This window comes from Pteronotus mesoamericanus, unplaced genomic scaffold (assembly GCF_021234165.1).
Source record: "Pteronotus mesoamericanus isolate MK-2021 breed Mesoamerican mustached bat unplaced genomic scaffold, CSHL_Meso_final scaffold_99, whole genome shotgun sequence".
NCBI lineage: Eukaryota > Metazoa > Chordata > Mammalia > Chiroptera > Mormoopidae > Pteronotus > Pteronotus mesoamericanus.
The window spans coordinates 286,916-314,255 of record NW_026555330.1 but is presented as its reverse complement, the minus strand read 5'-3'; the positions used below and the strand labels follow the sequence as shown (position 1 = coordinate 314,255).

General features: G+C 42.0%; 1 protein-coding gene across 9 annotated transcripts in view; it reads left to right on the top strand.

Annotated features, from left to right (window-relative positions):
• LOC129063685 (myomegalin) overlaps positions 1-27,340 on the top strand; it is a 161,291-nt gene that overhangs the window by 29,546 nt on the left and 104,405 nt on the right. For 8 of the 9 annotated variants that reach the window (XM_054564750.1, XM_054564740.1, XM_054564741.1 and 5 more), the window contains exon 4: positions 8,684-8,794. In XM_054564750.1, the coding sequence (XP_054420725.1) occupies positions 8,684-8,794 (111 nt within the window). Of the gene's footprint in view, positions 1-8,400; positions 8,455-8,683; positions 8,795-27,340 lie in introns of those variants that run through there. The other variant, XM_054564743.1, reaches the window with a different exon arrangement.

Here is a 27,340-nt window from a genome sequence, read left to right as displayed (position 1 = left end):
TCAGTTTTCAATATTGAGGGCCATTTAAAGGATACATCATCAAGCCTTTATGTTAGGGTTCCTTAATGTGAGCAGGACCAATATACAGAACATTTTGAAATCATCAGTTCTAAACCACTTGCTTTTACCTAAGTTGAATTGAATTTAACTTTAACTGAAACTTTATCATTAAAAAATCCTTTGTAAAAGGCAAAGGACTGGGCAAGTTACTTCTCCCCGCTTGGGTTTCTTTCTTCTTCTTAAAATAACAGCTATAGTAAAATATAGCCTTGGCTGGTGTGGCTCAGGGGATCGAGTGCTGGCCTGCAAACCAAATGGTCGCTGGTTTGATTCCCAGTGTAGGGCACACGCCTGGGTTGCGGGCCAGGTCCCCAGTAGAAGGTGCTCGAGAGGCAACCACACATTAATGTTTCTCTCCTTCTCTTCTCCTCTCTAAAAATAAATAAATAAATTCTTTAAACATAATACCTATAGTAAAGTATAATTTGCATACCATATAGTAAAATATAATTTATATACCATAAATTAAGTAAAATATAATTTATGTACCATATAATTTACATACCATGCCATAAGTGTACAAGCATATGGTTTTAGTATATTCATTGAGTTGTGCAGCAATTACCACTATCTAGTTACAGAACATTGTTACCACACCAGGAAAACCTCACACCCATTAGCGGTCGTTCCCTATTCCCCCTCCGCCCAGCTCCTGACAGCCACCCATCTGCTCTCCCTCTCTATGAATTTCCCATTTCTGAACATTTCATACAAATAGAATTATATGATACGTCATTTTTTGCCTGGCTTTTTTTCACATTAGTATAATGTTTTTAAAGCTCATTCTTGGTATAGAATGTATTATTTCATTTTTTTCTATAACTGCATAATATTCTATCATACTGATATATTAAACTTTGTATATCCATTCCTCAGTTGATGGAGATTTGGAATGTTTCTACTTTTTGGCTATTATGATCAATGCTTCTATGGACACTCATAGACAAGAATTTTTGTAGACATATGTTTTCAATTTTCTTGGATGCGTAAGAACGAGTAAAATTGCTAGATAATATGTTTAACCTTTCGAATGCCTGCTTTGGTGTATTCATCTTGAAAATGGAGAAAACTATATTTTATAAAGGTTCAAGTAGTTAGATCCTCCAGGGTCACAAGGAAGATTATTTACAGTGAGTGATACTTTTTAAAAAGATCCTTCAGGGACTTGAGGTAGAAGTGGAAGTGCTTTGTCGGTTACGAGGTAACCCCACGTTCACCTAGTGTCATGATTAAGGCGCTGAGGAGTGTGTAATTATATCCAATTAATTTCATAAGATGAGTCCCAGTCGTTCAAAACAGGCAGGAGTTGAATTTTGTATTCCTGCAACTTAGAAGTTATCAGAAAAGTACAGGGACTCACAGGCACATAGGTGTATTATAAATAAAATATTTGTATTTGGAACATCCCGCCCTCCTCCTTCTCCCTGCCCCATTCCTTCCTGCCTATCCCTGTCCTCCAGTCCAAAACAAGTTGGGCTCCTGGGTCTGATCCCACTGGAAGCCGAGGAGCAGGAAATACTCTTCGTTTGCATGCTCTTTCCATAGAGCTGGTTGGAAAATATGACAGTTGGCAAAAAATATGACAGTAGACTGTTATGGGTTGAACAGTCCATTAGGGTCCTCCTTGGGTCCCCGTCATCATTGCGGCTTTCATCTTGAAAATATGATGTCCTTTGTACTCACTAATCTCCTTTCTTTCCTTCTGCACAAGGCAGCCAGAGTTCTCAGCCTGAATAGGTGGATGCCCGCTACCCTTTAGGGTTCAGCTATGGAGAGCTGATGGGGTGTTCTGAGATTCTTCAAAGAGTGATAGTTCTCTCATTGGCACCTCCTTGGGTCGTACTGTTTCTGTGAAAAAAATATGTTTCCAACATAGAATCTCAGGATAGCTAGGATCTTAAAAGTTTTTTAGAGCTAACTGCTCCTAGGTGATATGTGCAGACTTTTAACAATATCCTTGATGAGAAGTTCATCAAGGTTTCAATTGTATCCCTTTTGTGACAAGAAATTTACTCTCTCATAATGTATGTCCTCAATAAATGTTTGATGTATGAATGTGTGGATGGAGCGAGGCAATAAATTCAATACATCCAACTCTACTAGAGAGTTTATTCTTGTATTTAATTGATAAATACCTCCCTATAATTTTTTGTTTAATTCTCTTTTAAATAGTTTTCTTTAAAAAAATTATGAGCTATTTTACAAACAATAGGAATGTGCAAAGAATAATAAGATACTGTCCATGTATCCAATATCTAAATTTTACCAAATATTATTTTCACTCTTTGCCTCAGATTGAAAGACAAAAGTTAGCATTTCAGATACAGTCGCAGGCTTCTTGGTAGCCTCCCCAGACCTGTCTCGTGACTCCTTTCCTACAGTTAATTACTTGTAAGTAATTTTCCAAAGTTACACAATTAGAAAATAGCAGAACTTAGATCTGAACCTAGACTTCCTTGGTTCAAAAGCTTTTGCTCTTTCCACCATCCCAGCTACTTCACCTAAATAAATACTCATAACAGTGATAATATTTATTGCCTATTTGAATATGAATAGTAAGTACAGTGTCAAAGGTTACTTAAACCCTATTCTCCTGTTCCTTTGTTTATCATGTTATTTAAGAATATTCTTCACAAAATGTAAAGGTATGAATTATCACACATATCAGATTAGTAGAGATTAAGTTGCAAAAGTATTATTATATTTGAAAAGAATGTGCCAATTAAGATAGTAATCATTTTTAGTGGAGTGGAACTTTATTTTTAGGAGAGAGAATGGAAGAGATAAATATGTTTTCAAGTATTTCCATTTAAAAACCTATCTGGGGGGTCTGAATATGATTAGGCAAATGTGAAACTGAGTTTTTTAAAAAAGCTGACTTGACAGTTGTTTATTATGTTAATGGGGCATGACATGCGACAGCTGGGTTGTAATCCTCCTACTATTGTTGGCATTAATTGAGTCCTTATCAAAGTCTTATTTCCAGTTTGAGCTAATATATTAAGATGCAGTGCGCCCTGGCTGGGTAAGTCAGTTGGTTAGAGCATCTTCTCAATACACCAAGGTTGGGGGTTTGTTTGGTCCCTGGTCAGGGCACATGCAAGGAGCAACCAATGAATGCATAAATAAGTGAATCAACAAATCGATCTCTCTCTCTCTCTCTCAAAAAATAAAAAATGAAGAAGAGGCAGTGGGAAGAAGAAATTAAGGAAAGAGTAAGGGAGAACCATTAGTATTTGAAAAAATATTTTGAGGGAAGAGTAAAGACTTTCAATGTACTGTGTGAAAAAGGAAGAAGAGATAGAAGCAGTAAACCTTGCTCAAGAACCCACAGTGTTTATTTACTAAGTAATTCAGAGCCTATCAAGACATATAGGCCTGGCACCTGCCTACGGCCCTGATTTAGTAGGTCTAGTGTGCATCCCAGGTATGAGCATTTTTGTTTGTTAAAGCTACAAAAAAAGCAAACACAAGCAACACATGAACAAAGCTTTCTTCCTGGTAAGCAGTTCCTGGCCTTCCCCCACTGCCTTTCTCCTCACCCAGTGTCCAAACTGAGAGCCAGGATATACCTAGAAGAACAAACTCAGGCTCTGGAACCCTGATTTTCAAGATCTCCCAAAAATGGTTCTTCACTTCCCTTCCTCTCTGTTCCTCCCTTACAGGACAGTATGTGACCTTTCAGTCCACATGGCTCTCTGCACCTTCGTTAACATTCCACCTGCCCATATCGCCTTATATTCTTGCCCCAAGCCTGGTCAAATTGGATTCATCCTTTAAGGAGAGTTGAGATGCCAGTTCCCTGTGGAACCTTCTGACAGCTCTCCTTCCTAATTTTTATAGTTTTTACTATATGTTCAGTTCATACTGTCCTTTAATTGTAATTTATTGTTATTATTATGCTCCAATTTTTCAGAACTCTTATACAAAGTTCAGATTCTGCATTGTGTATTAAAAATAGCCCGTTAGAATAACTTATTTGACTTATAACCTTTTTATAAAGAAGAATGCTTTTGGGTATGCTCTTCATCCTAAAACATCTCTATAATTTAGTATACAGACTGCGTTCTCTTAGGATTAAATCTGGTGAGGTCTAAGGCACTAGGTTAATGATTCATCCATTCTTTTACCCAGCAAATACTTGATTGAGCACCTTGTATGTACCAGGTACCACTCTTGGTACTGGTGATACAGCAGTGAACAAAACCAGGCAAAAATCCTGGAGTTTACAAGTTAGTGGGGAGAGACAGACAAGAAACTAATTAACTAACTAAACAAATAAGTTAAAATAAATTTAGACAATGATACGGCTGTGGAAGAACAAAAAATGGAGATGTAGAGTGTTGGGTTGAGGCCTCGAGTGAGTTACAGTTTTAAATATCTAGAGAAGGAGCAGACCATGAGGAGGATCAGCAGGCTCACAGGCTCTGAAGAAGGAGGGTGTTTACTCCAAAGAGGAACAGCAAAGAGAAACAGTGTGGCTGGCACAGGATGTGTAGGGGAGGAGGAGGAGGAGGAAACAAGTAAAAGACAAATGGAGAAGAGAGGTGAGGCCTTGGGCCTCATGGGCTAATGAATGATTCCGCATTTCACTCTAAATTAGATGGGACACCAGTGGGGGTTTCCAGCAAGAGGAGTGATCTGACATATTTTAAAAGGATCGCTGTGACTGCTGTGCTGAGAATAGATTATAGGGGAGCAAGGGTGGGAGAAGGGAGACCCGTTAGAGGCGATTCAAATAATTTAGGAGAGCGATCATAGATAGTATCTTGGGCCAGAATGGTACCTGTGCTGGTGGTAGTGGTGATGTAGTTGGAGTCTGTAAGTACAGGTAGTTATGTTATGTTGAAGGTAGAAATAATAAGAACTACAGACAGATGAGATGATGAGTATGAGAAAAATGAGACAAGAACATACTCAAAGGTTTTGACCCAAATAACTGCAAATATTGAGTTGTTACAGGTTGAAGTGGGACCCAGTGAGGAAGGAGCATATGCGCTGGGCAAGATGAGGAGTTCGGTTTAAGATACACAAGGGTGAGATGTTGGTATTCAAGTGGAAATTTCTACTAGGAAGTTAGATGTAGACTGGGGTTCAGGAAAAAGGCCAAGACGAGTGTATATACTTGAAAATTTATGCTAACAAAATACCATTTTTCTACAGTAATCATTCTAGCAAATGTAGTTTCTTTGAAACTACTGGAACAAACATAAAATAAATATATAAAAATATAAATAATATAAAAATTAATAATATTAATACTATATTAATATTAATATATTAATAAAATTAATAATATTAATAATATAAAATTTTTATATTATTGGAAAGTTGTGAGAACAATACAAGCAAGCTAACCCATATAACAAGTGTAATTAGCAAGAATATGGAATATATTGAACTTACCTATTCATCAACTGAACAGATATTTAGGAAGTGCTTCCTAATGCTCTGCAGTGAGAATACACAGGCACAAAATGCATCCTCAAAACATCCTGGTCTGGCTGAGGAGACTGTTAACAGGCTGTGGGGGGAGATGAATGTTACTGGAAAGGTCTTCTTGGCTATGGTGGGAGTAACATGAGAGTAGAAAGACATTAAGTCCTTGGCCCTTTCCTTGGGCAGCTTACACACGAACTGCAGAAACACACAAGTTAAGTATCTTTTAAAAATGTACATGACCCTTCAAGACAACAGAAAAGCGGTATCATGAGGCAGCATGTGAATTGCCAATTGCAAACATTTACCTTAGGAGCTCAAAAGAGGATGCAGTCTTCCCAGGCTGGGGTAGCAGGGAACGCTTTGTTTTGGTGGGATAAGAATTAGGGACTGCAAAATGAGGCTGCTTGCATTGAGGGAGTGGGATGGGGTTTTCCTTTAATTCTGAGACAGATGAGATGCCTGCTAAGGGTTTTCTGGAAGAGAGACGACAGGATGAGATCTGAGTTTTGAAGACATCAAAACTAATATGGAGAGCAGATGACGAGTGAATTCTGGCAGATCTGAAACGAGACTGGAAATGCTTCTGCTATGAGGTCTGTTGTGAGATTGGGACACTCAACTCGAACTACTTAGCGAAGCGTACGATGTGGAGACTTGATTGGAGATTTGAGGGTGGTTTAGGAGGCAAGCGTGGTAGTCCTAGAAGTAGATAAAATCTCAAAGGGAGAAAGTATGAAGAGAAAAATGAAAAGCTAAGGACTAGCCATCGTTTAAGTATTCCCTTTAAAGAGCAGCAAAAACCAGAAAAGGGGCCAGAGAGAAGAAGAAGGGATCAGAGGGCATAAGAGGAAATAGATATTAAAGTACAGAAAGAGATACCTAGGTTGGTTAAGAATACCCTGCATTCTTATGCAATTTTAGTTTTCATAAAGCTTTTTATTAAATATTCTCACTTGATGAAAGAATCCAAGTAGACATGAAAACGTTGTCACACACTATTCACAGATCTGGTGCCCTGTTTCCTTATGTGCAAAATGGAGGTGATTATAACTAGGTTATTTCTCTAGGAGCTTGGACCAATACAGTGCCTTAAACATCGCTGGTTTCCAACCACTTCATCTTATAAATGAGGACAGGTAGGCCTCTGGAGAAGTGTACTAAGGTCACAGAACTATTTAGTAACAGTGCAGGGACCAGAAAAGGATCTTGATTTTTGATTTAGTCTTTTCTCTTCCTCACTCTAAGCCGAAATCACATTCATTCATTCAAAGAACATTGATTTAATGAAAATAGCAAAATGAATTTTAAATGTCTACATTTTTTTTTACAATGAGTATTTTGTCTTAAGTTGTCAACAGTCTATGGTAAAAAAAAAAAGTGTTGACTACATAGAATTCAAATCTATTTGATAGAATGCTCAGCTCTAATAGTGCCCTCCCAAAGCTGCTTTTACCCAAACTTTTTCTGTCTTTCAAAGCGAAGGGCAAGTGCAGCTCTGAATTAAGTTTTCTGTCATCAGCTCAGTAAGAATTAATCTCTTTGTCTTCTGGGTTCCCAGAGATGTCAGTGCTTTTCTAACTTGAGAAGGAAACATCAGTGTGTCATGACATCAGTTCAGTGGGTCGCTCCCAGAAAGAGAACTAAGACTAGATAACCTTAGTGTGCATCTCACGGAGTGATGGTAACAGTACTTTGTGAAATCACTGTATTTGTGTGTGTGCTGGATTGCAGTATAAAATGTAAAAAGTGTGACTAACAGAAGCTTGGAGGGTTATATTGTAAAATGCACACCTATATCTGTATAGCTCTTTGAGAGTTGGGACTGTCTTCATCTTTGTATCCCTCATGTCCAGCATACTACCTGGTGGGGACTCAGATGTTGCTTGGAATTATTATGAACACTTAAGACAGAATTAGAAGAATGAAGAGCAGGTAGATTGGGGAGAAAGTTGAGTACTTGAATTAAGTATAAACTTCTCAGTCTCCTTTACTATGGATGTTAATATTAATTTTTTTCCAACCTAGTATTTGCTTTATCCAAGAACCTGTGTTTGGTATGTGTGTCTCCCAGTCACCTTCAGTGTGCTGTGTGATGTGGTATAAATAACACTTCCTGCTAATGTTGCAGCTGTCATTCAAGGATCTTAAATTGCTGTAGGAGCAGGATCTGGTGGTGAGTGCCTGGCTCCACTTGGCAGGTGCCTGAGTTAAGAACCAGTGAGTGGCTGAAATCTCTGGGCTCCAGGCTGCCGCTGCCCTCCCTCCTGCCCCTCCCCCGCCTCTTTCCCTCATCCCTTGAGGGGAGGAGCCTTTGACCTGGCTTTTTGTGAGCTCGTGTAACTGGTAAACAGAACTTGTAAAGGTTCCAGTGAACTCGAAGGCTTGCTTTTTTCTCTGGTGTATATAGGGGAAGCTCATGGTAATAAAGGCTATTGATTGAAGCGCCTCTGGGATGGAAAAGTCAGGGGAGAGAAACTGAGAAGGAAATGATCAGAGGTGGAGGTCCGGATCATCGAAGGAAATTAGGGACCCCTCTGGCTAGTGGCCCTTTAAGATTTGCACCTGACAGAAGGGGGATATTTGACGTGTGATCACCATTTTGCGTACAAGTGTTTTTTATTTCTTGCTTCTGGCCACAATCGGTTGAGTTTTATTATGCAAATCAGCCACCAGGAACTTAAACACCGCCCTCCCCCACCGACCCCCATCTTTTCCTCGTCTTTTTTGTAACCCCACCATCCCCTTGAGTTACTCCCATTCCCCATTTCTTGGAAGCTTCTAGGGATCCCTCCCTTCTCTTTCCCGAGAGGCTGTGAACTGCCTACAGTTGGACCTGGGAGGCTCTGGGAGGGTGGCAGCTTGGAGCCCTGGCCTGGAGTCAGGTTACACCACTTGTGTCTGAGTTCACGCAGCATGTTCCTCTGTCAGGGATTCCGCAAATATCTCCCGGAGGTAAAAAAGGAAAGTGCGCCGCGCTCCAGCACCCAGAGCGGCGAGCCCCGTCCCAGGTCCCCGAGACAGCCCAGCCACCCGGCCATGTCGCCGTAGCCTCGGCAGCCCCCGGCCACTCGCTTCATGCCGCGGAGCAGCGGCGCCACGTTCCTGGGGTGAAGGGGTGACTGGGCAAGCTCCTCCCCATGGGTTGCCCACCATGTCTAATGGATATCGCACTCTGTCCCAGCACCTCAATGACCTGAAGAAGGAGAACTTCAGCCTCAAGCTGCGCATTTACTTCCTGGAGGAGCGTATGCAGCAGAAGTATGAGGCCAGCCAGGAGGACATCTACAGGCGGGTGAGTGCAGGGCGCGGGCGCGTCGACATTCCGGGCTCCTGGAGCGCGCGCGCCTTGGTGAGCGAGGGAGGTGGGTTCCAGGCCTGGACCGCTCACCTTGATGCCGCGTGACCTTGGACAAACCCATGTCACCTCCTTTGTGCCTGTTTTCTACTTCCTCCGTGTAAAGACAGGGAGCTGGATTAAATCAGAGGCTCTCAAACTCCAGTGTGGAACTTTGCAGAACAATCCAGTCGTCGTGGGAGCTGGTTTAAAACGTAGATTCCAGCCTCACCCCGCCCTCCGCCCCAGGGGTTCTGATTTAGTAACGGGCGGGAAGCTTGGAAATGTGCATTTTAAAACGAGCCCCACGCGTGACTCTGAAGCAGAAGTTGCCAGGTCACACTCTCCGACAGAGAAGGAGAGTCCCTTCCAGCTTCGGCTCCCTGGAGGCCGAGAACGATGCTGTGGGGAAAGGGCAGCGGCCGAGGGCTTTTCTGTTCCTTGAGAAATTCATGCTTGTTTTTGAAGATCGGTATGCAGATAAACTTTAAGACAGAATCTTAGGCATTTTCAGTCTTAGCAATAGGCAACCTGAGAATGAAAGAAAGGGTTCTACTGCTGGAGTGGCAGCCGGCCAGAGGTCGGGGGCGGGGAGTGGCGGCTTCCCTGAGGGACGGCTGTCTTGATTGACAGCTGAGTGACTGGGGTGGGGAAGGAAGTTGGAGGGGTTTGGCTGCGCTTATGGTGCGATGAGACAGCACCTTGGTAAAAGGACATCAGGCTATGGGTTACAAGGATTAAGCGTCCTAACTGGTTTCCACAATATTGGTCTCCATGGCCCTCTTAGTGTCTGGGCAGGCACTGAAGTGGCCCGAGGGACCTGGAGCGGGTCACCTCTGACTTTATCACAGCTGTTGACATCAGGAGCCTGCAGATATGATCATTGTGCAGGCTCTGGGAAGCATTGCAGCCTGCTAGACAGTATCTTGAGCAGAGGAGTAACTAGTGTCTGTGACACCCAAATGATTATTTGGTACATCAACTAACGTGGACAGCCAAACGGGGGGATTTAGCCCTATTTTCTTTCTTTCCTGGATTTCCATGTTTTAATCAGAATTGTCCTGAAATTGGGCTAGATTCACCTTTCGTCTTTTCTATGGCTAAATAGTGATGTGCCTCTGGAGCTGCCAGGTGTGAGGAGGATCTTGCCAAGGGAGGGCTGGTCGCTCAGAGAGATGGAGAGAGGGGGAGGCAGTATTTGCCTCTGGGTAGAAATACTGTGGATGAATTTGTTCACTGTGCAGAGAGAGGAGCATTTTCCCATTAATTGTCTGCAAAGCAAGGCAGGAAGAACAGTCATTTTTTAGATGATTTGACTCATTTGATCTTCCCCTCTCCTCGGCACTGGCTAAGGAGAGTGTCCAGGGACCGCTTTGGGCGGGGTGGGCAGAGGCACCATTGCTGTCCTGGAGAAGCGTGATGAGGATTATAGGGGTTGCCCTGGCTGGATGGCTCAGTTGGTTGGAGCACTGTCCCTGTACACCCGAAGGTTTTGGGTTCAGTCCTCAGTCAGGGCACATGCAGGATGAGGTAACTGATCAATGTTTCTCTCTCTTTAAAAAAAAAAAAGTTATAGGAGCCACTCAAGAGGTGGGGGTGGAAAGGGAGTGGCCACAGGACATTGTCACAGCAGTGACAACCATTTTGTTAGACCAGTACTGCCACTAGACCCGTTCAGGACACAGCCATGGCCCTGTCTCTCCTCAGTGGTAAGTACAGAGTAGTCAGGCAGCTACTGGCACCACCTGATTTGAGGGATCTCAAACTACTGTGTCCCCTTATTTCCCTTTTCACCAAATCTTTGTGCATTGCACCTGTCACTTGACTCATCCCATTTGTCTATGACTTGGGAAACACTAAAGCCTTAAAATACTCTTATTCAGGGAACAGAACACATAAAGCCATGATTAACCATTAACACCATAATTGGAATTACTTTCTCACACTACATAGTGATGAACGATTGATAGAAACGAGGGCAGTTATGTTTTGATGGAAGGACAAGGAATTAGTAAACCACCACATCAGGAGCGCTGGCCAACCCGGGGACCTGGTCAAGTAATTTAACCTCCCTCGGCTTTTCCAGCCCCTGCAGAACTTGTATTAAGAACAATGCACACCATAACAGACACTGAAAGTTATTTTTTGAGAGTATGAATAGGGAGCAGCCATAAAGATTAAATAAAAAGATATTAAACCACTTTGTTAAACTTCATAGCTTCATACATATACAAAGGGGTACTAGCTGTATGTCCACTAGTCTTAATAGTTATTATGATATTTAAAAACGAGGAAGAGGTTTGGCTCTTCTAATCTCACCCTCAAATATTCCCATGAATGTGTTATGGAAGGAGAGACCTTCCTCCCCTGCCCCCCTAGCTTCTTTAGTTCTTGCAGCTGGACTAGTAATAAAAATAAGGAAAGTGACACAAAACTAGATCAACAGGAAAAAAATTCAATTTAATACATGTGTATGGGGGAATCACACACAGTATGATGCCCACATCATAAAGTGAGGCTCAGCCCTAACCAGTGTGGTTGGGTGTTGTACAGCGAAGTGAAAGGTCGCCGGTTCAATCCCCAGTCAGGGCACATGCCTGGATTACTGGTGTGGTCCCTGGTTGGGGCACATAGATGAAACAGCTGATAGATCTTTCTCACATCTATGTTTGTCTCCCTCTCTTTTTCCCGCCTTTCCCTGCTCTCTAAAAATAAATAAATAAAATCTTAAAAAATAAAATAAAATGAAGCTTAAAGAAATTCTCAACCCAAGTACCTTTTCATACTTTTTAAACAAAGAAACAATACATTTGTGAGAAATTTACAGGTCAAAGAAAGTTGTTGCTCATTAGAAAGGAACCTATGCAAGGTTTCAGTATACATTAAAGAGGAATTGAAACAAAGTAGTGTTAGGAAAACAGCAATAAGATTTGTTTATACAGACTTTTCAGTTCTGAGTTGTTTCACTCTAGAGATAAGGAGTGTGTCTTCCCCCCCGGGAAGGAGGACACTTTCACTGGGGAGATTTGTTTTCTACATTCAACGAGACAGGGAGGGTTAGGGTGCCCTTCTGGTCACTGCTGCAACTTTAATTTAAAGTAACCAATGTGCCCTTGTGTGTTATTTTGGGGTGGCCTGTCTTGGGCCCCCACGGTGTCTTACGTTCATACCTTTTAGGTCGATTAAATAACAGCCACGTTGGCAAAGAGACATCAAGGGTGACATGCATTGCATCCGCAGATGCTAAGTCACATGATTCAGATGGGGCTTGAAAGCCCTGTTTTGTGACCAAACTTAGCTTGATTTTGCTTTAGTGTTGGTAGGACACTTCTTTAAACAAAGTAAAAACATTCAATCTCACTAACTGAGTTAGAATTTGCAATAATTTGGGTGCTGTGTGTACGATTCTTTTAAATAAAATCAGTGTTTGTGAAACATGTAAATATAAGTCTGTTGTAAAGAGTAATTATTTTATTATTTTACATATTTCTGCTACTTTACATATTGTTGAGATATTTGTACTTAGGAGTGAAAAATTACTGTCGTAAGGAGAGACAATCAAGCTTTTTACAATGACGGCAGCAGAAAAGGGAAATACGGGAAATTTCAGGAGAAAAGGACTGGACAGAGAGGGTTTTGTTTTTCCAAGTGGCAAGTAGTTGATTAAGGGAGAAACTAAAATAGATACAATTCATAAGGATTTTAATTAATTGTAAGAGAGGTGGTAAGAAAGTTACATAAAAACCTAGAACTATCAACCTCAAAACAAGTAAATAAAAAAAGTTAAAGTTTCTCTCTTTCAAGCTGTTCAGAGAATTCAGAACTAATCGACTCATGCTAACCATGGACTAATAAAATCATATTAAATTATACATAAAAATTGGTTCTGTGAGACTGGCTACTTTTCTGCTGAGTGTTTAAACTATTAAGCTTCATTTTTTTGTAAATAATTAAATATAGAATGAGACTGCTTACCCTCAGTACAGAAAAACTGGCACATACACCTGCCTGATTAGGTACTACTGCCCCCTCTTGGTAGAAAATAGTAATTGTAAGTTCAGTTTGGCGGGGAGGCAATTTGGAACATGTAACCAAAGAAAGGAGAAACCGTTGCAGTACAGTTAGGTTCTGACTGTGGAGCAAAGCAAGAGATAAAATATTGTGACTGGTCCACAGCTGAGTATGGCCCACTCCTATGGAGAGGGGCTTGTTCGCATTTCTGGACTGCAGCTGCTCTGGGAAATAATTTCTGGGTGGCAACTCGGTTATTTCCTCGTTGTTGATTATCTAATCCTGCATCTTCTCATTATAGCTGAGTGTGTGCCGCTAGAAATATGTTCAACCCTGGAATTTATGAAATCCACTGCTGTGTGGTAAACACCCAATCCCCAAACAGCACGCAAAAACACCGTTCACTGTGTTTTGCATTATGATGACTACTTATTTGTTGAACTTCTGTGAATTTATTATTAACGTGCTTTTAAAAAGATTTAAGAATGGAATGTAAAATATGACAGGGCCAGATCCAATAACAAAAATATCAGGAGAACCTGAAGGTTGTCTCCCTGGACCAGGTAGAGTCGATGTTTAAATAACACAATTGATATTAGATGGTTAAAGTGGATTTGGCCTTTAGATGGGAGTTGTAACAGTTGTGTTCTATTGTTCTTTGGCTCGTAACCTTCCTGAGTTCTCAGGGCTGTGGTTTCTCATCTTTTAAATCAAATGATATTTTTTCTGAGCAAACTATGAAGTTTATACATAGCATATTTATGCAGCCAGGTTTTTAAAATCGCGATGAACAGACACTACTTGTCTGCCAGATTTTCATCATTTCTACTATTCAGCTATCACTGGGCTTAGTGGTTAAAAGTTATGAACCAGACAGACCTGAGATGCAGCCTTGGTTTACCACTTGCTACCTGTGTTAACTTGGACAAGTACTATAATTTCTCTGAGCTGAAGTGGGTGTTGTCACAGCACCTATCTTATAGGGTCTGGAGGAAGATTAAATAAACCAATTAGTTGAAATCAATACTATGCTTATCATATAGTAAGTTCTGAAAAAAATTTTGCCCTTATTGTGACAAACTGAGAGATAACAAAATTATCCAGATAAGTTTAATTACTGGACACATTTGATCTGGATCATTTTTTAAAAATTTTAAATTAGTTTCTTTTTCTTCAGTAGTAGATTTAGGATCATTTATCCTACTTGTTTCAATTCTCCATTTTAGTTTTCCCATGTATAAAGAACATAATGTAAAGTGCTCTTATTGTAGCAAATTTACTGTCACTGTCAAATACAAATTATTTCTTCAAAGAGAATGAATAGAAAAGGCTGGGTTTGCTAAATTTTGTGTTTTAAAGAAAATATCTTATTTAGTAATGGGACAAAGTCCTTTCCTTTTATAAAAATTATTATGACTGTGATTGGTTGTAATTCAAAATTTCTTACCATTTTGGTTTAGTACTTTCTGATGTAACTTGGTCTGATTCTAAATTCAGCTTTGAAAAGGTTTTTTTAAGCCCTGACCTGTGTGGCTCAGTTGGTTGGGCGGTAGCCCATAAAGTGAAAGGTCGCTGGTTCGATTCCCGGTCAAGGACACATGCCTGGGTTTCGGGTTCCATCCTGGTCCAGGTGTGAGCAAGAGGCAACTGACCGATGTTTCTCTCTGACACCAATGTTTCTCTCCCTCTTTCTCCCCACCCTGCCCTCTTTCTAAATAAATAAATAAAATCTTTTACATTTTTTAAGACCTATCTCTTTTTAAAATTGAGATAGATTGACATATAACATTATATTAGTTTCAGGTGTGCAACATAATGATTCAATACATGTATATATTGTGAAATGATAACCGCAATAAATCTAGTTAACATATACTACCACATACACTGGTAGTCACAAAAATTGTTTTTTCTTGTGATGAAAACTTTTAAGATCTACTGTCTTTGTTATTTTTTTATTTATTTATTTTTTTGGCTCACTGATTTTTTTTTAGTTCTGGCCTGATTTTCTTTAGGCTTTGGACAATATGAGTAGCAGTAAACATGCAGCCATACTGTGCTAAGCATCCAACAGTTCAGTGAAGTACCAAGGCCCCTGTCAGGCTATATGATTTAGGAACCTTTACTTAAACCAATGGAAGGTAATTACAGAATGATAGCATTGTTTTAAATTTTTTTTTAATTCTCACCCGAGGATATGTTTTCTATTTTTTATTTTTTTCCCCCCCAGGATATGTTTTTTAATTGATTTTAGAAAGAGAGGAATGGAGGGAGGGATAGAGGAAGAAAGAGAGGAGTGAGAAAGAGATTGAGAGAGAAAAAGAGAGGAACATTGCTGTGTGAGAGAACATCTACCAGCTGCCTCCCGTCTGCGCCTGACCCGGGAGCGAACCTGTACCCTTTTTCTGGTGTGCTGGACGATGCTTTAACCAACTGAGCAACCAGGCCAGGGCAGAAAGATAGTCTTGGAGGAAAACCTAAATGTAGGGACTCAAATCAGACAACCTGAATTCTGAATCCACCTTTTCCTAGCTATGTCTTTGGCCTTGTCCATAACTTCTTTGAGCCTTGGTTTCTTAAAATGGAGCCATGAATTCCTGTCCTGCCATCCTCCCCATAGGTAACATGTATTTTAATGTGTTATATGTTAAATAAATGTAAAGAATTATTAGTATCCTGCTTACCTGGAGACACACACTAGAGAGTATGTACTTCTCAGATTATTCTCTCAAGTGCTATTGCAGTTACTGTTGCAGAGTGAGTGGTATTCTTATATTTATAGAGTTAACTCTTATTTTTACAGTTGGATACCTTGTTTAATTAGCTAAGGTTTCTTTCCCCTAAGTTTTACTTACATGAACTTTAACATATGTGCACAGCAGGAAAGGGAGAAATGTAAGAGAGAAAAATAAGAATTACTTTGGCTGTGGTCCTGGCTGAAGGCTCAGTTGGTTAGAGCATGGTCCTGCTATGCAGAGGTTGTGAGCTCAGTCCCTGGTCAGAGCACGCACAGAAATCAACCAGGGCACATCCATCAATAAGTGGGACAACAAATTGATGTTTCCCTCTCCCTGTATCTCTTCCTTCTTTCCTCTGTTTCTCTAAAGTCAGTTTAAAAATAAAAAAATAAAATGCTGGGGGAAAAAAGAACTACTTTGACCGAACTATTTTTAAGCCCTTCTCTGGATGCCTGGCATGAACGTAGCCTCCGCGTGCCCGCGCCTGCGCACCTGCGCGAACCGACGACTCCTGCGCGGCCTCGGAGGTCAGTGGGGCCAGCCCGCCCGCGTCCTGCTCTCGGGAGTGGAAGGAGGGAGAAAATCGGGAGATGCTATGCACCAAATTGTTACGACCTTTGTGTTCTTGGTTAAAACAGGTAAAACTTCACACCTGTTAGGATGGTTCCTATAAAAACAAAACAAACAAAAAAGAAAATAGTGTGTTTTTCAGGGTGTAGACTGTAAACTCTGTGCATAGCTGATTCAGAATGTAAAATGGTGTAGCCACTGTGAAAATGGTGCGATGGTTCCTCAGAAAATAAAACATTGATTTATCATATGATCCAACAATTAATTCCACTGTTTAGTTTATACTCAAAGGAACTGAAAGCAGGAATTTGAACAAATATTTGTATACCCATGTTCATAGCAGCATTATTCACAAGAGCCAAAGGGTAAAAGCAACCTAAGTGTCCATTAACAGAGGAATGGGTAGACAAAATAGGGTATACACTTCTAGGGGGATATTATTCAATCTTAAAAAGCAAGGAAATTCTGACACATATTACAACATGGATGAACTTTGAGGACGTTATGCAAAGGGAAATAAACCAGTCACAAAAGAACAAATATTGAATGGTTCCAATTATATGAGGTACCAAGAGTAGTCAAATTCATAGAAAGATTAGAACGGTTGTTGCAGGTTGTGGTGGGATGGGGTGGGAGGCGCAGGTGGGAAGCTATTTAATGGATATATAGTCATTTGGAGGAAAACTTCTGGAGATGGATGGTTGCACAACTATATGAATGTCCCTAGTGCCACTGAACAGTATACTTAAAAATGGTTAAAATGACACATTTTATGTTATGTATACTTTACCACGATATAAAAAAAAATTATAGCAACTTTCCCCTAGCTGTCTTAGTTACTTTATAAAAACTATGGAACCCTTGACTAAAACAACTTTGTTTCCTGTTTTTGCTTAATACAACTTTTTTTTTTTCATTTTTAAGAGCTTTTAATTAGAAGTCACAATACTTTCCTGTTGGGGAAAAGAAATTTTTTCCTTTGAATACTTAGGACCTTTTATTTCCAATCATAAGAAACAAATCTAAAACTAAATTCTGGAGCCTGATTTAATTCTAATTCACTTTCAGTTATTCACTCCTTAACTATGTCTACCTAATTTATACTTTTACAAGAACTTACTACAAAGCCTCTTCTTTGTGCTAGTTACATACATCCAGGTTTACACACTGATGGAAGTAGCATGATATAGTTGAAGGAGGCATTTTAAATTCCTGTCTCAAATGTTTCCCTCATTTGCATTATCACCTTGGCCATCTGTTACTCCTGCACACATGCATGCATTCCTTCAAACATCTGTGGACGATCTATTACATGCCAGCTACTCTGCCCGGTGTTGGTGGACAAAGATATTAACAAATAAATAAAAATGGTATAAGAAGGGCTTCCCTAGAGGTAAGTACAGATTGGCCTGTTGTACTAAGAAAACAATAAAATCTGCCAGGAACGGCTCTTCCAAGTGTGTAAAGTTTGAATTGAATCTTGAAGGGTAATTAACACAACAGGGAATGGAGAGAAGCATTTCAGGCAGAAGGAAAGCGTAGGCAGTGCCCGAGAGGCGTGGAAAAGCACTGTGTGCTTGGCACACTGCGGGTCACCCCGTGTGGCTGGCGCACGGGGCGGGGCTTGCGGTGGAGGTAAGATGGGCCTGGAGAGGTAGGCAGGAGGGAGATCACGGCGAGCTTTGGATTTATCCATTCATTCACTCACAAGGATTAATTGGATGCCGCCTGTATTCCAAGTGCTATGCTAGAAGTTGGGGGTTCAAAGATTAATAAAACTCAAGTAAGAGAGTGCGGTAAAAAGCCGAAGTTGAGCTGTGTACAGAGTTAGTCGACGGATGACAGGGTGGAGAGAGAGATTTTGCCAGAAGTGAAAGCCTAGAGGTAAGGAACCACGTGGTCTGCGTGGAAGATCAAAGCAGTTTTGTGTTGAAAAAGGTAAGGAGTAGGCGTTTGAATAAGGTTTTAACGCTTGCAAGGCATAATCCTGTGTGCCATTATATTTATTTATTTATTTTTATGATATTTCATGGATTATGCTCTCACAGTTGTCCCGATTTTTCCTCCTTTGCCCCCCTCACCCAGCACCACCTGCTTTTCAGGCAGTGTGCCATTTTAAAGAGCGCAGACTTCAACCTGAGGATGAGTAAGGAGCTGCTGATTGGCTTTAAAGAGCAGCGACACCTAGATTCTTCCAGCGGGTGGGAAAGAGGGACTCAAGGTAGGGGCAGGAAAGCAGGAGGACAAACTATGGAGACAGTAGAGGAGGCATCAATAGTTGCCAGGCACTGGGGTGGGGGCGGGGGAGGATGAATAGGCGGAGCACAGAGAACTTCTAGGGCAGTAAAACTGTTCTGTCGGATGCTGTAAGGGTGGATACGTGTCATTGTACATTTGTCCAAACATACAGAATGTACAACACCAAGGGTGAGCCATAATATACGCTGAGGCTGTTGAGATAATCACGTGTCAGGGAGGTCCATCGATTGCCACTCGGCCGCGCTGGTGGGGAGTGCTGATACGGAGGAGGCTGTGTGTGTGAGCACAGGGAACTCTCTGTACGCTCTGCCCAATTTCCTGTGAACCTAAAACTGCTCTAAAAAATAAAGTCTATTTTTAAAAGCTAAAAAATAAAAGAAGAAATTTAGAAAACTTACCGATTTTTAGAGAGAGAGGAAGGAGGAAAAAGAGAAGCACTGATTTGTTCCACTTATTTAGGCACTCACTGGCTGATTCTTGTATGTGCCTTGACCTTGGTGTATCAGGATGATGCCATAAACAACTGAGCTACTGGGTTAGGGCTGAAAATGAAAGTTTAAAAAGTGATGATGAGGGCCTAAATGGGGCCTCGGGGCAAGAAGAATAGAGAGGAGGGAACTGATCTGAGAAATACTTAGGAGGTAAAATATCTGTGGGACTTGGTGGTTGATGAGATGGGAAGTTTGAGGGGAAAGAATCAAGAACTGGACCTGGATGTGTGCCAACCAGCATCCCTCCCAGCTCGAGGTTCTGTGATGCGGAACGGCCTCGGTGGGTCCCCATCCTAGCCTAGATAGTTGCCTGCCCCTCTTCTCCCAGTCTCTCAGCTCATCTGATGCCTTCTCAGTACAGGACGTGCCAGCAGAGCTGAGGTGGCTTCAACACTGCCAGCCAGTGTCAGGAAAATCTAGTGCTGTTACCAGGTAGCTGGAGTTATAATTAGCCCAGTTGCTAGGGAGAACTGAGATTCTGTAAGCATGGACTGTCAGAAACAGCTTTTCCCTACTTGATGAAATAGACTCGTTTGCAGGAAAGAAGTGGTAGGGATGGAGTGTTTTTTAATGTGTTTTTATAGAGAATTCAGTTTTTGCCTGGGATATAGGATATGCTAAAAGCAGAAAATAGGTGTGCGCTGGGGCTAATCAGCATCTTCTATGTGGTAAGAGGAGTGGACAAAATTCTGCTTTGATACATGTTTGGATAGCTGGAAAGAGACTTTTACTTTAAATAGGAGGTTAGAATCACAGTTTAGAACTAGAGAGGATCTTGAGGATAATCTGTATAACCCTTTCACTTTTTAAGAAAGCCTTTTATTTTAAAATAATCTCAGACTTACAGAAAAGTTGCAAAAAATAACAGCATTCTTATATTCCATCCATTCAGCTTTCCTAATGAATAAGCCCTTTATTCTAAAGATGAGGAAATCGAGGTCTGAGTAGTAAAGTAACTTGCCTAAGGTCACACAGGACATTAACGGTCAGGTTGGGACTGGAACCCAGGCACTTGCAATAACTTCCTTGGTCTTTAGCAAAATTTCAGGGGAATTAACATGCTTGTTAAAAATTTAGACTTTCTTCTCCTTTGTATGACTGGGGATAAAATAAAGGATTCACAACAGGAGCCAGAGTAATTCATAGATAAATGATCCTGTACCCTGTGCCTGCTGCCAAAAGAAGACATCTAGTTATTTAGGTCCTCAGCTCGTATATGCCTTCCCTGGAGTTTCTTTTGTGTTTCCAAAGCCACTGGGAACATTTTTCTAAATCTCTGCTTCCTGCTCTGGCCTTTGTCATCTCATCTAAGCAAGTTCAAATTCACAGACTTCACAGCAAAATGAGGCTCCGTTATACACGGAAAAGACACAGAGTGGAGGCTGGCACAAGCCAGAAAGAAGTCCACCCCATCCTGTCAAATAGCAGCCAAGCTGCTCACACACCAAGAGACTTAGTACATGCCGTTCCGTGCAGAGCTGAGTAATAGTCCGGGTGGCCTTTTGCCAAGCAACTTTAGAACGGACTTTGAGCCACATCGGGCAGTTACCATCCCTGTTATTTAGAAACTTGGCTTGAAGAGGTGGGGAGTAAGTAAAAGGCAGTGGCTGCCTTGTAATGCCAGCTTTCCACCTCCCAGCCTCATGCAAGGCCCTGCTGCCATGGGGGGCAGGAAGCCGCCTCCTTAAGTACTCAGGGTCTTACGAGGCCCACAGGGAGGCTTGAGGAAGAAGCCTGCTCTGAGGCCCCTGCGGAAGTGGAGGCAGGCTGCCAGCATGAAGGCCGCGACCCGGAGCGCCGAACGGGGAGTCCTGGCCCGGGCTGAGGGCCAGGCGTAAGCAAGTCCTTCCAGGTCACTTGCTCTCCATAGGCTTCCAGGCCTCCTCTGAGGGCACATAGCGGCTGCCCCTCTCAGAGATACTCCGTCCGACTGCCCTAGCCAGCTGCCGTGTGGTCACACCGAGTCTCTACTCAGTACTAAACACACACCTGGCACAAGTCAATTGATGGCACAAGGTGCGTTGTCATCACGCAGCTCCAAAGTCAGGAGCTCCTGAGTCCAGAGCAGGATCCTAGGGACTCCCTGGCACAGGAATCAGGGGAAGGTCAAGGACCTCCGGGGCTCAGACGAGCAGGGCACTTACAGGTGGGGAGCACTCTCTTAAGTCGTCTTTTCCTCTGACCCTCTCCAGGCTGTGGGCTTGGGGAGAGGCCAGCTTGCTGCTAAGCCATGTGGAGCCTCAGAGGACTCGGTGAGAAGAGTAGTAACTGGTCCCTGCCAGCCTCTGCCACGCTGGGACTGAGAGCACAGCGGTTCCCTCAGCTGTAGAGCCTTTGTTGTAGAGGGACCACATGACGGCCTTGCCTGAATTGCTGCAGGTAGACGGTGGTGTCGATTAGGACTGCATCTCCGCCTCAGGCTGCTTCTACCCTCAACTGACCCTCAGCTGCTAGCTTCCGAATTCCTCTCTCTCCTCTTTTCTCTCCAGTTTCCCTTCAAGGTGTGTCAGAGAATGTCACCAGAGCCTCAGAGTCGATGGAAGATGGAAGGAAATAAATAGGAGGAAAACTCCTGTTCTCTTGAGGCTATTTCTCTCCGGAAGTTTCTAGAGCCACGTCTCGTCCCCCCTTCTGGTGTCAGTGTTTTCCCCACTTTTAGGCTCTTTCTGTCCTTCTCTGTCCCACATCCTCTCTCCTTTTCCCCAATTTCACACATAAATGCTAAATGCTTCTCATTTAAATCCTCTGGAGAAGGAAATCCGTTTAGTGTTACTAGGGGCCTGGCTCTGTGCTTTGCATTTTATTCATATTTAATCTCAACCACAGACTAGCCCTGTGAAGTTGATGTCTTGTCCTCCTTTTTCGCAGGGCCAGAGTTGCCACCAGCAGCCTCAGGGAGTGTCCCTGGTATAGCAGCAGTTACATGGCCTGATTCTGTAGTTAATAATCAAGGCGTTGGCACCTTCCTTAGAATTACAAGCTAGTCCCTCTTTCAAATGCAAATGATGTTTTTTAGTAACTAACTACATTGTATTAGGGCTTCACTAAAGAGAAAAGAAAGGGCTCTAGTAAACGGATACCTATTCTGTAGTGACAAGAAGGGATGGCATTATCTCATTGATGTACCTGCAGTAAAAGGTGGCATTGACCTCATTTTTACTTATGAAATAGGTGCGAGTTGCTATGTGAAATATAGTAGAAACCATAGCTATTCTTATCCCCATGCACTGCTCTGAGTCTAGTGTGGAACTCCAGAAATACAGAGGGAATTGGGAAATACTCAAACCAAAATAAAAATTAGAAAATGAGGTTCATGAGAAAAGGGCAGTGGAATTGGGATTTTTAATTTGGGGAAGAACAAACTCAGAGGTGACCTAATAGTAGCTTTTAGAGACCTGAAGTCTCAGTATGTGACAGATGGTGACTAGCTATGCCCTGTCTCTGATGAGAATGAGAATAATTGATTCTAGTTTAAACATAAGCATTAGGACTCATTCATTTAAAAATATTTTTGAGCACCTCCTGTGTTGCAGGGGCTGTTGTAAGCGTTTGGAATGTACATCAGAAATGAAACGGGTAAGCATTGCCAGCCTCATGGAATTTATACTCTAGCTTGAGAAGACCATGAACAATAAACATGTAGGATATTGGAAACTGATGAGTCCTCGTGGGAATAAAAAGAAAAACATAGAGCAGGGTGGGTGGTCGGAAAGTGTAAGAATGGAGGACAGGTTGTAGCATAGAGTGGTCAGGGAAGGCCATGTTTAGAAAGTGATTTTAAAAACACACATACATATTTATTATTTCACAGTTCATGTGGGCTGGCTTTCCAGGCACAGGTTAGCTGAATTCCCTGCTTAGGGTTTCACCAGGCTACAGTGAAGGTATTAGTAGGGCTGAGTCCTCATCTGTAGGCATGACTGGGGAAGAATCTACTTCTGAGCTCACTTGGGTTGTTGGCAACATTTATTTCCTTGTGGTGGTAGGACTGAGGGTCCCAGCTTCTTGGTGGATGTTGGCTAGAGTGCCCACAGTTCCCTGAAGCCATCTACTGTTCCTTGCCATGGGGGAAGCACACACAGCAAATTACATCAAGTCAGCAAGGAGAGTCTCTCGAGCAAGTCTGCTAGCAAGACAGCCTTAAAACTGAACATAGTCACAGAAGTCACATGTCCTACCTTTGTTATATATATTGGGTAGAAGCAAATGACACATACTGCCCATACTCAGGGGGAGGACATTATCAAAGGCGTGAGCACCAGGAGGCAGATATGGGAGTCATGTTAGAGTCTGTTCTAGAGTGTCATATAAGTGGAATTGTACAGTAAAGATTCTAGTGCCTGGTTTCTTTTACTTAGCGTAATGATTTTGAGGTTCATTCATGTTGCGTCTGTAGTTCATTCTTTTTTGTTGCTGAGTAATATTCCATTGTATGAATAAAATGCAATTTATTTATCCATTTATCTGCTGATGAACATATGGGTTGTGTCCATTGATTGGCATTATGAATAAAACTGCTGTGTACAAGTCTTTGTTTTATATTTTTGTGGGTAAATATTCAGTAGTGAAATTGTTAGGTCATATAATAAGCATGTATTTCAGTTTATAAGATACTGCCAAACCATTTTCTAAAGTGGCTATGCCATAGCAAATGCTTTTAGAGCAATGCCTTAAAGGAAATGAGGAAGCAAGCTGAACAGATAACTAGGAGAAGAGCATTCCAGGAAAGCTGTGGAGTCTGAAGCAGCAGGAGAAGGTGCAAGAAAGGGCCATAGAGGTAACGGAGCTGATGCTGATCAGATAGGCCCTTATAGATAATTTTAGAGACTTTGGCTTTTACTCATATTGACAAGGGAAGCCATTGAAAGATTTTGAACAGAGCAATAACCCAACAAATGACAGTCCTCTCTGACTTTTGAAAAGGTCACTATGGACTGATGATTGACAGAGGGGAGAGGAACTGGGGGACTGGGTGAGAAAGGTAAAGGGATTAAGAAGTACAAATTGGTAGTTACAGAATAGTCACAAGGATATAAATGAAAGCATAGGGAATATAGTCAGTAATATCAAATAACTGTGTATGGTGCCAGGTGGGTACTTAAAATATCTGGGGACCACTCTGTAAAGTACATGGTTATCTAACCACTATGCTGTATATCTGAAATTAATACAGAATAATATTTAGTGTAAGTTGTAATTGAAAAATAAAAAAAGAAATTAAAGATCGCTGTGGTTATGATATTGAGAATAGGCCCTAGAAGGGCAAGGGTAGAAGCCAGCAGGGCTCTTAGGAAGCTATTGCAGTAAATCCCCATAGGAGGTGATGGGGATCAGAATAAGGTAAGAGCAGTCGATGTGGGGAGAGGTGGTGAAGGTAGCACCAACAGGATTTGCTGGTGGATGGATGTGGAATGTGAGAGAAAGGAATCAAGGAAGACTTGGGGTCAACACCTAAGCAACTGGGAGGATGCAGTTGCTGTAGTTAAAACTGGGAAGGCTGTATGTGAAGCATGTTTGAGGGTGGAGTGGGGTTTTAGTTTTGGACAATCTGTGATTGAGATATTTGTTAGACATTTCGCAATATCAAGTAAGCAGTTGAACGTGTAAGTCTGAAGTTCTGGGTCATGGGTTGGGTTAGAGACATAAATTTGGGAGTTATCAGCATATAAATGATATTTAAAGCCATGGGAATGCTCTAAGATCACCAGGGAGTTAGAACTACCAAAGAGGAAGAGAAAAGGTCAATCCTGGGTCACTCAAACATTAATAGTTTGGGGAAAGGAGCAAGAGTCAGCCAATGAGAAAGAAAAGCTGCAACTGGTAAAGAAAACTGAGCCTGGAGTCATGGAAACCAAGTAAAGAAAGTATATAATGGAAGAGGGAGGGACCAACCTTTTGAAATGCTGCCGATAGCTCAAGCAATATGATGACCAAGAACTGACCTTTAGGTTGAACAGCACGAATGTCACCAGTGATCTGATTAGAGTAGTTTGGTGGACTGGCAGGGACAAAGGCTGGTTGCAGTAGGTATAACAAAAAATGAGAGGAGAAGAATTGGAGTTAATGAGTCTGACAGATTATGTTGAGTTTTGTTGCAAAGGAGAGCAAAGAAATTGGACAGTAACTAGTAAAGTGTTTGTGGAAGATTTTTTTAAAGGTAGATGAGTAATAGCATGTTTCTATACTAATACAAATTCACTTTCCAGTAGAAAGTGAAATATTGGTGGAGGAGAGAAGGGAAAACTTGCTGGGTGTTACTTTTGAGAGGCAGAGAGAATGAGACCTAATGCATAAGTGGAATTTTTGGCTTTAGATGGGAGAATAGATAGCTGATCTGTGGTCACAAGTTGAGAGACAGAGAACGTGAGCTCAGATGCCAGTGGATGGACAGATGTAGTGGTCAAAGTTCTCTTCTAGCTGTTCCAGTATTCCCGATGACGTAAAAAGCAGGCTCTATTTTCCCACTATGTATTTTCAAACATGTTCCTAGAGTGAGTCACTCTGCCTCATCTCTGTTAATTCCTGCTGACATATCCTTGTTCACACCTGGGTTCCCCGTATCCTTCTTCTATGCTTGTCTAAACCTTGCTCAGGTTTCAGAGTCCAACTCAGATTCTGCCTGCCCAGGTGGGCCTTTCCACATCACGCTGCCTGAAATCATCTTTCATTCTGTGCTCTTCCCACAATTACAGTTCGGGTACATTATTCAGCAAGTGTTTATTAAATCCTGGCTGGCAACTGTCTTTCCATGTATACATTTCTGGTCCCTTCTTTTAGTTACCAACACTTTGTGGGATGGATTGATATCAAACTTCCTCTATAGCCTTTGACATAATCCTGAACGTTGTTGAGCCTATAATAGAAACTCAAAGTTTGTGTTGATTGATTGCAAACACCCTAGAAGTTGCATGTGAGGCTCATCTGTACAGAAAAGAAAGACGAGGAGGCCACTCTTTCATCTTCTGCTGTCTCCTCCACCTGAGAGGCCCAGGAGCTGTGCTCTGGGGCACTCCAGACGAACTTCCACTCCTTCTGGCACCCAGCAATCTCTCTAAGAGGAGGGTGGGCACAAGTAGAAAGCAAACAAATCGAGAAGAGAAATAGGTAAGAAAAAGAAATTCTTGACAGTGAGAATTATTTGAGTGGGCTGTGCTTTATTTTGAACAACATTCACTCACTTGATAAAGACATAATCATCTATGTGTGGACACTGTGCGAACAACAATGGGGACACAGTGGTGAGAAAATAGATGGGGGGGGTCCCTGTCCCTCCGACGCTCAGAGTTCAGTGTCGGGACAGAGTTTGAGCAGTACTGTGATCTGACTCCTGTGCAGGGTCATGCTTGTTATCGCCCCTCTCGTTTGCTTCACTTATAATGAGCTGGAGACATGCCTGTGTTCCATTGGTTGCTGAATGCCATGATCCTGTACAACACCCAGTGGTTCCCCTCCACCGCAGGATTAAGTGTAGGGCCAGTTGGGCATGTTCCTGTGCAACGTACTGAAAGCCGGTCCACCGTTCCCCTGACGTCTTAGGGAGCAGCGCTGTCCACCAGAAATCCAGTGTGAGCCACAGATGGAATTTAAAGCTTTATAGTGGCCATAGTAAAAGAAAAGTGGAAATAAATATGTGAAATTAATAGTAATAATATACTTAAAATATTATTTCAGCATGAAATGAATATTCAAAAATTGAGAATTTATATTCTTTTGTTGTGGTTAGCCTTTGCTAACCTGGTGCGTAGGAAGTGTCTGAAGTCCTTACAGCATATCTCAGTTTGGACGAGTTACCTCTCAAGGGTTCAGTAGCTGCGTGTGGCTCGTGGCTGCCATCCTGGGTGGCAGAGCTGTGGCATCTACCATCTAAGTGCTGTCCCTGGTCCCAAACATAAGTAGAACCTCAGAAGAGTTGCCTGATCACAGGGCCTGGCTTCGGGTCACAGCTAGGCTTTCCAGGGAGGAGTGACTTCAGTTCCAGTGCGGAGCATAAGCTTCAGTGTGAGAAAAACTGTCCCGGACTTTGCAGGACACCAATCAGTGGCTTTATCATTTTTGAAAAATAAAAGCAAGTGAGCTGAGTTTGGGGATGAATGTCAGCTCAGGGCAGATGACATGGACAATTTAAAAATACTGGTAGGCCACGCGTTTCCTGTGCACTAATTTATCTATAGAAAAATTAATGTAGTTTTTATACTTTTTAACTCCATAATAAATCTTTGCTTTGTTCCCCCTTCCATACCTGCTGCCCAAAGAGAAGCCAAGGAAAGCACAGGCAGTTCCCTCGGCTCCACTCCCTGAATAGCAGAGGGAAACGGGTCCTGCCGCGCGTCCCTCTCAGCCCCTTGGGTGGGCCTGGGCTCCTGTCTCCACATGAGGTGTCCTGGGAATTTCAGGGGCTGCAGCCTCACCCCAGACTTCACAGGAGGCCTGCACTT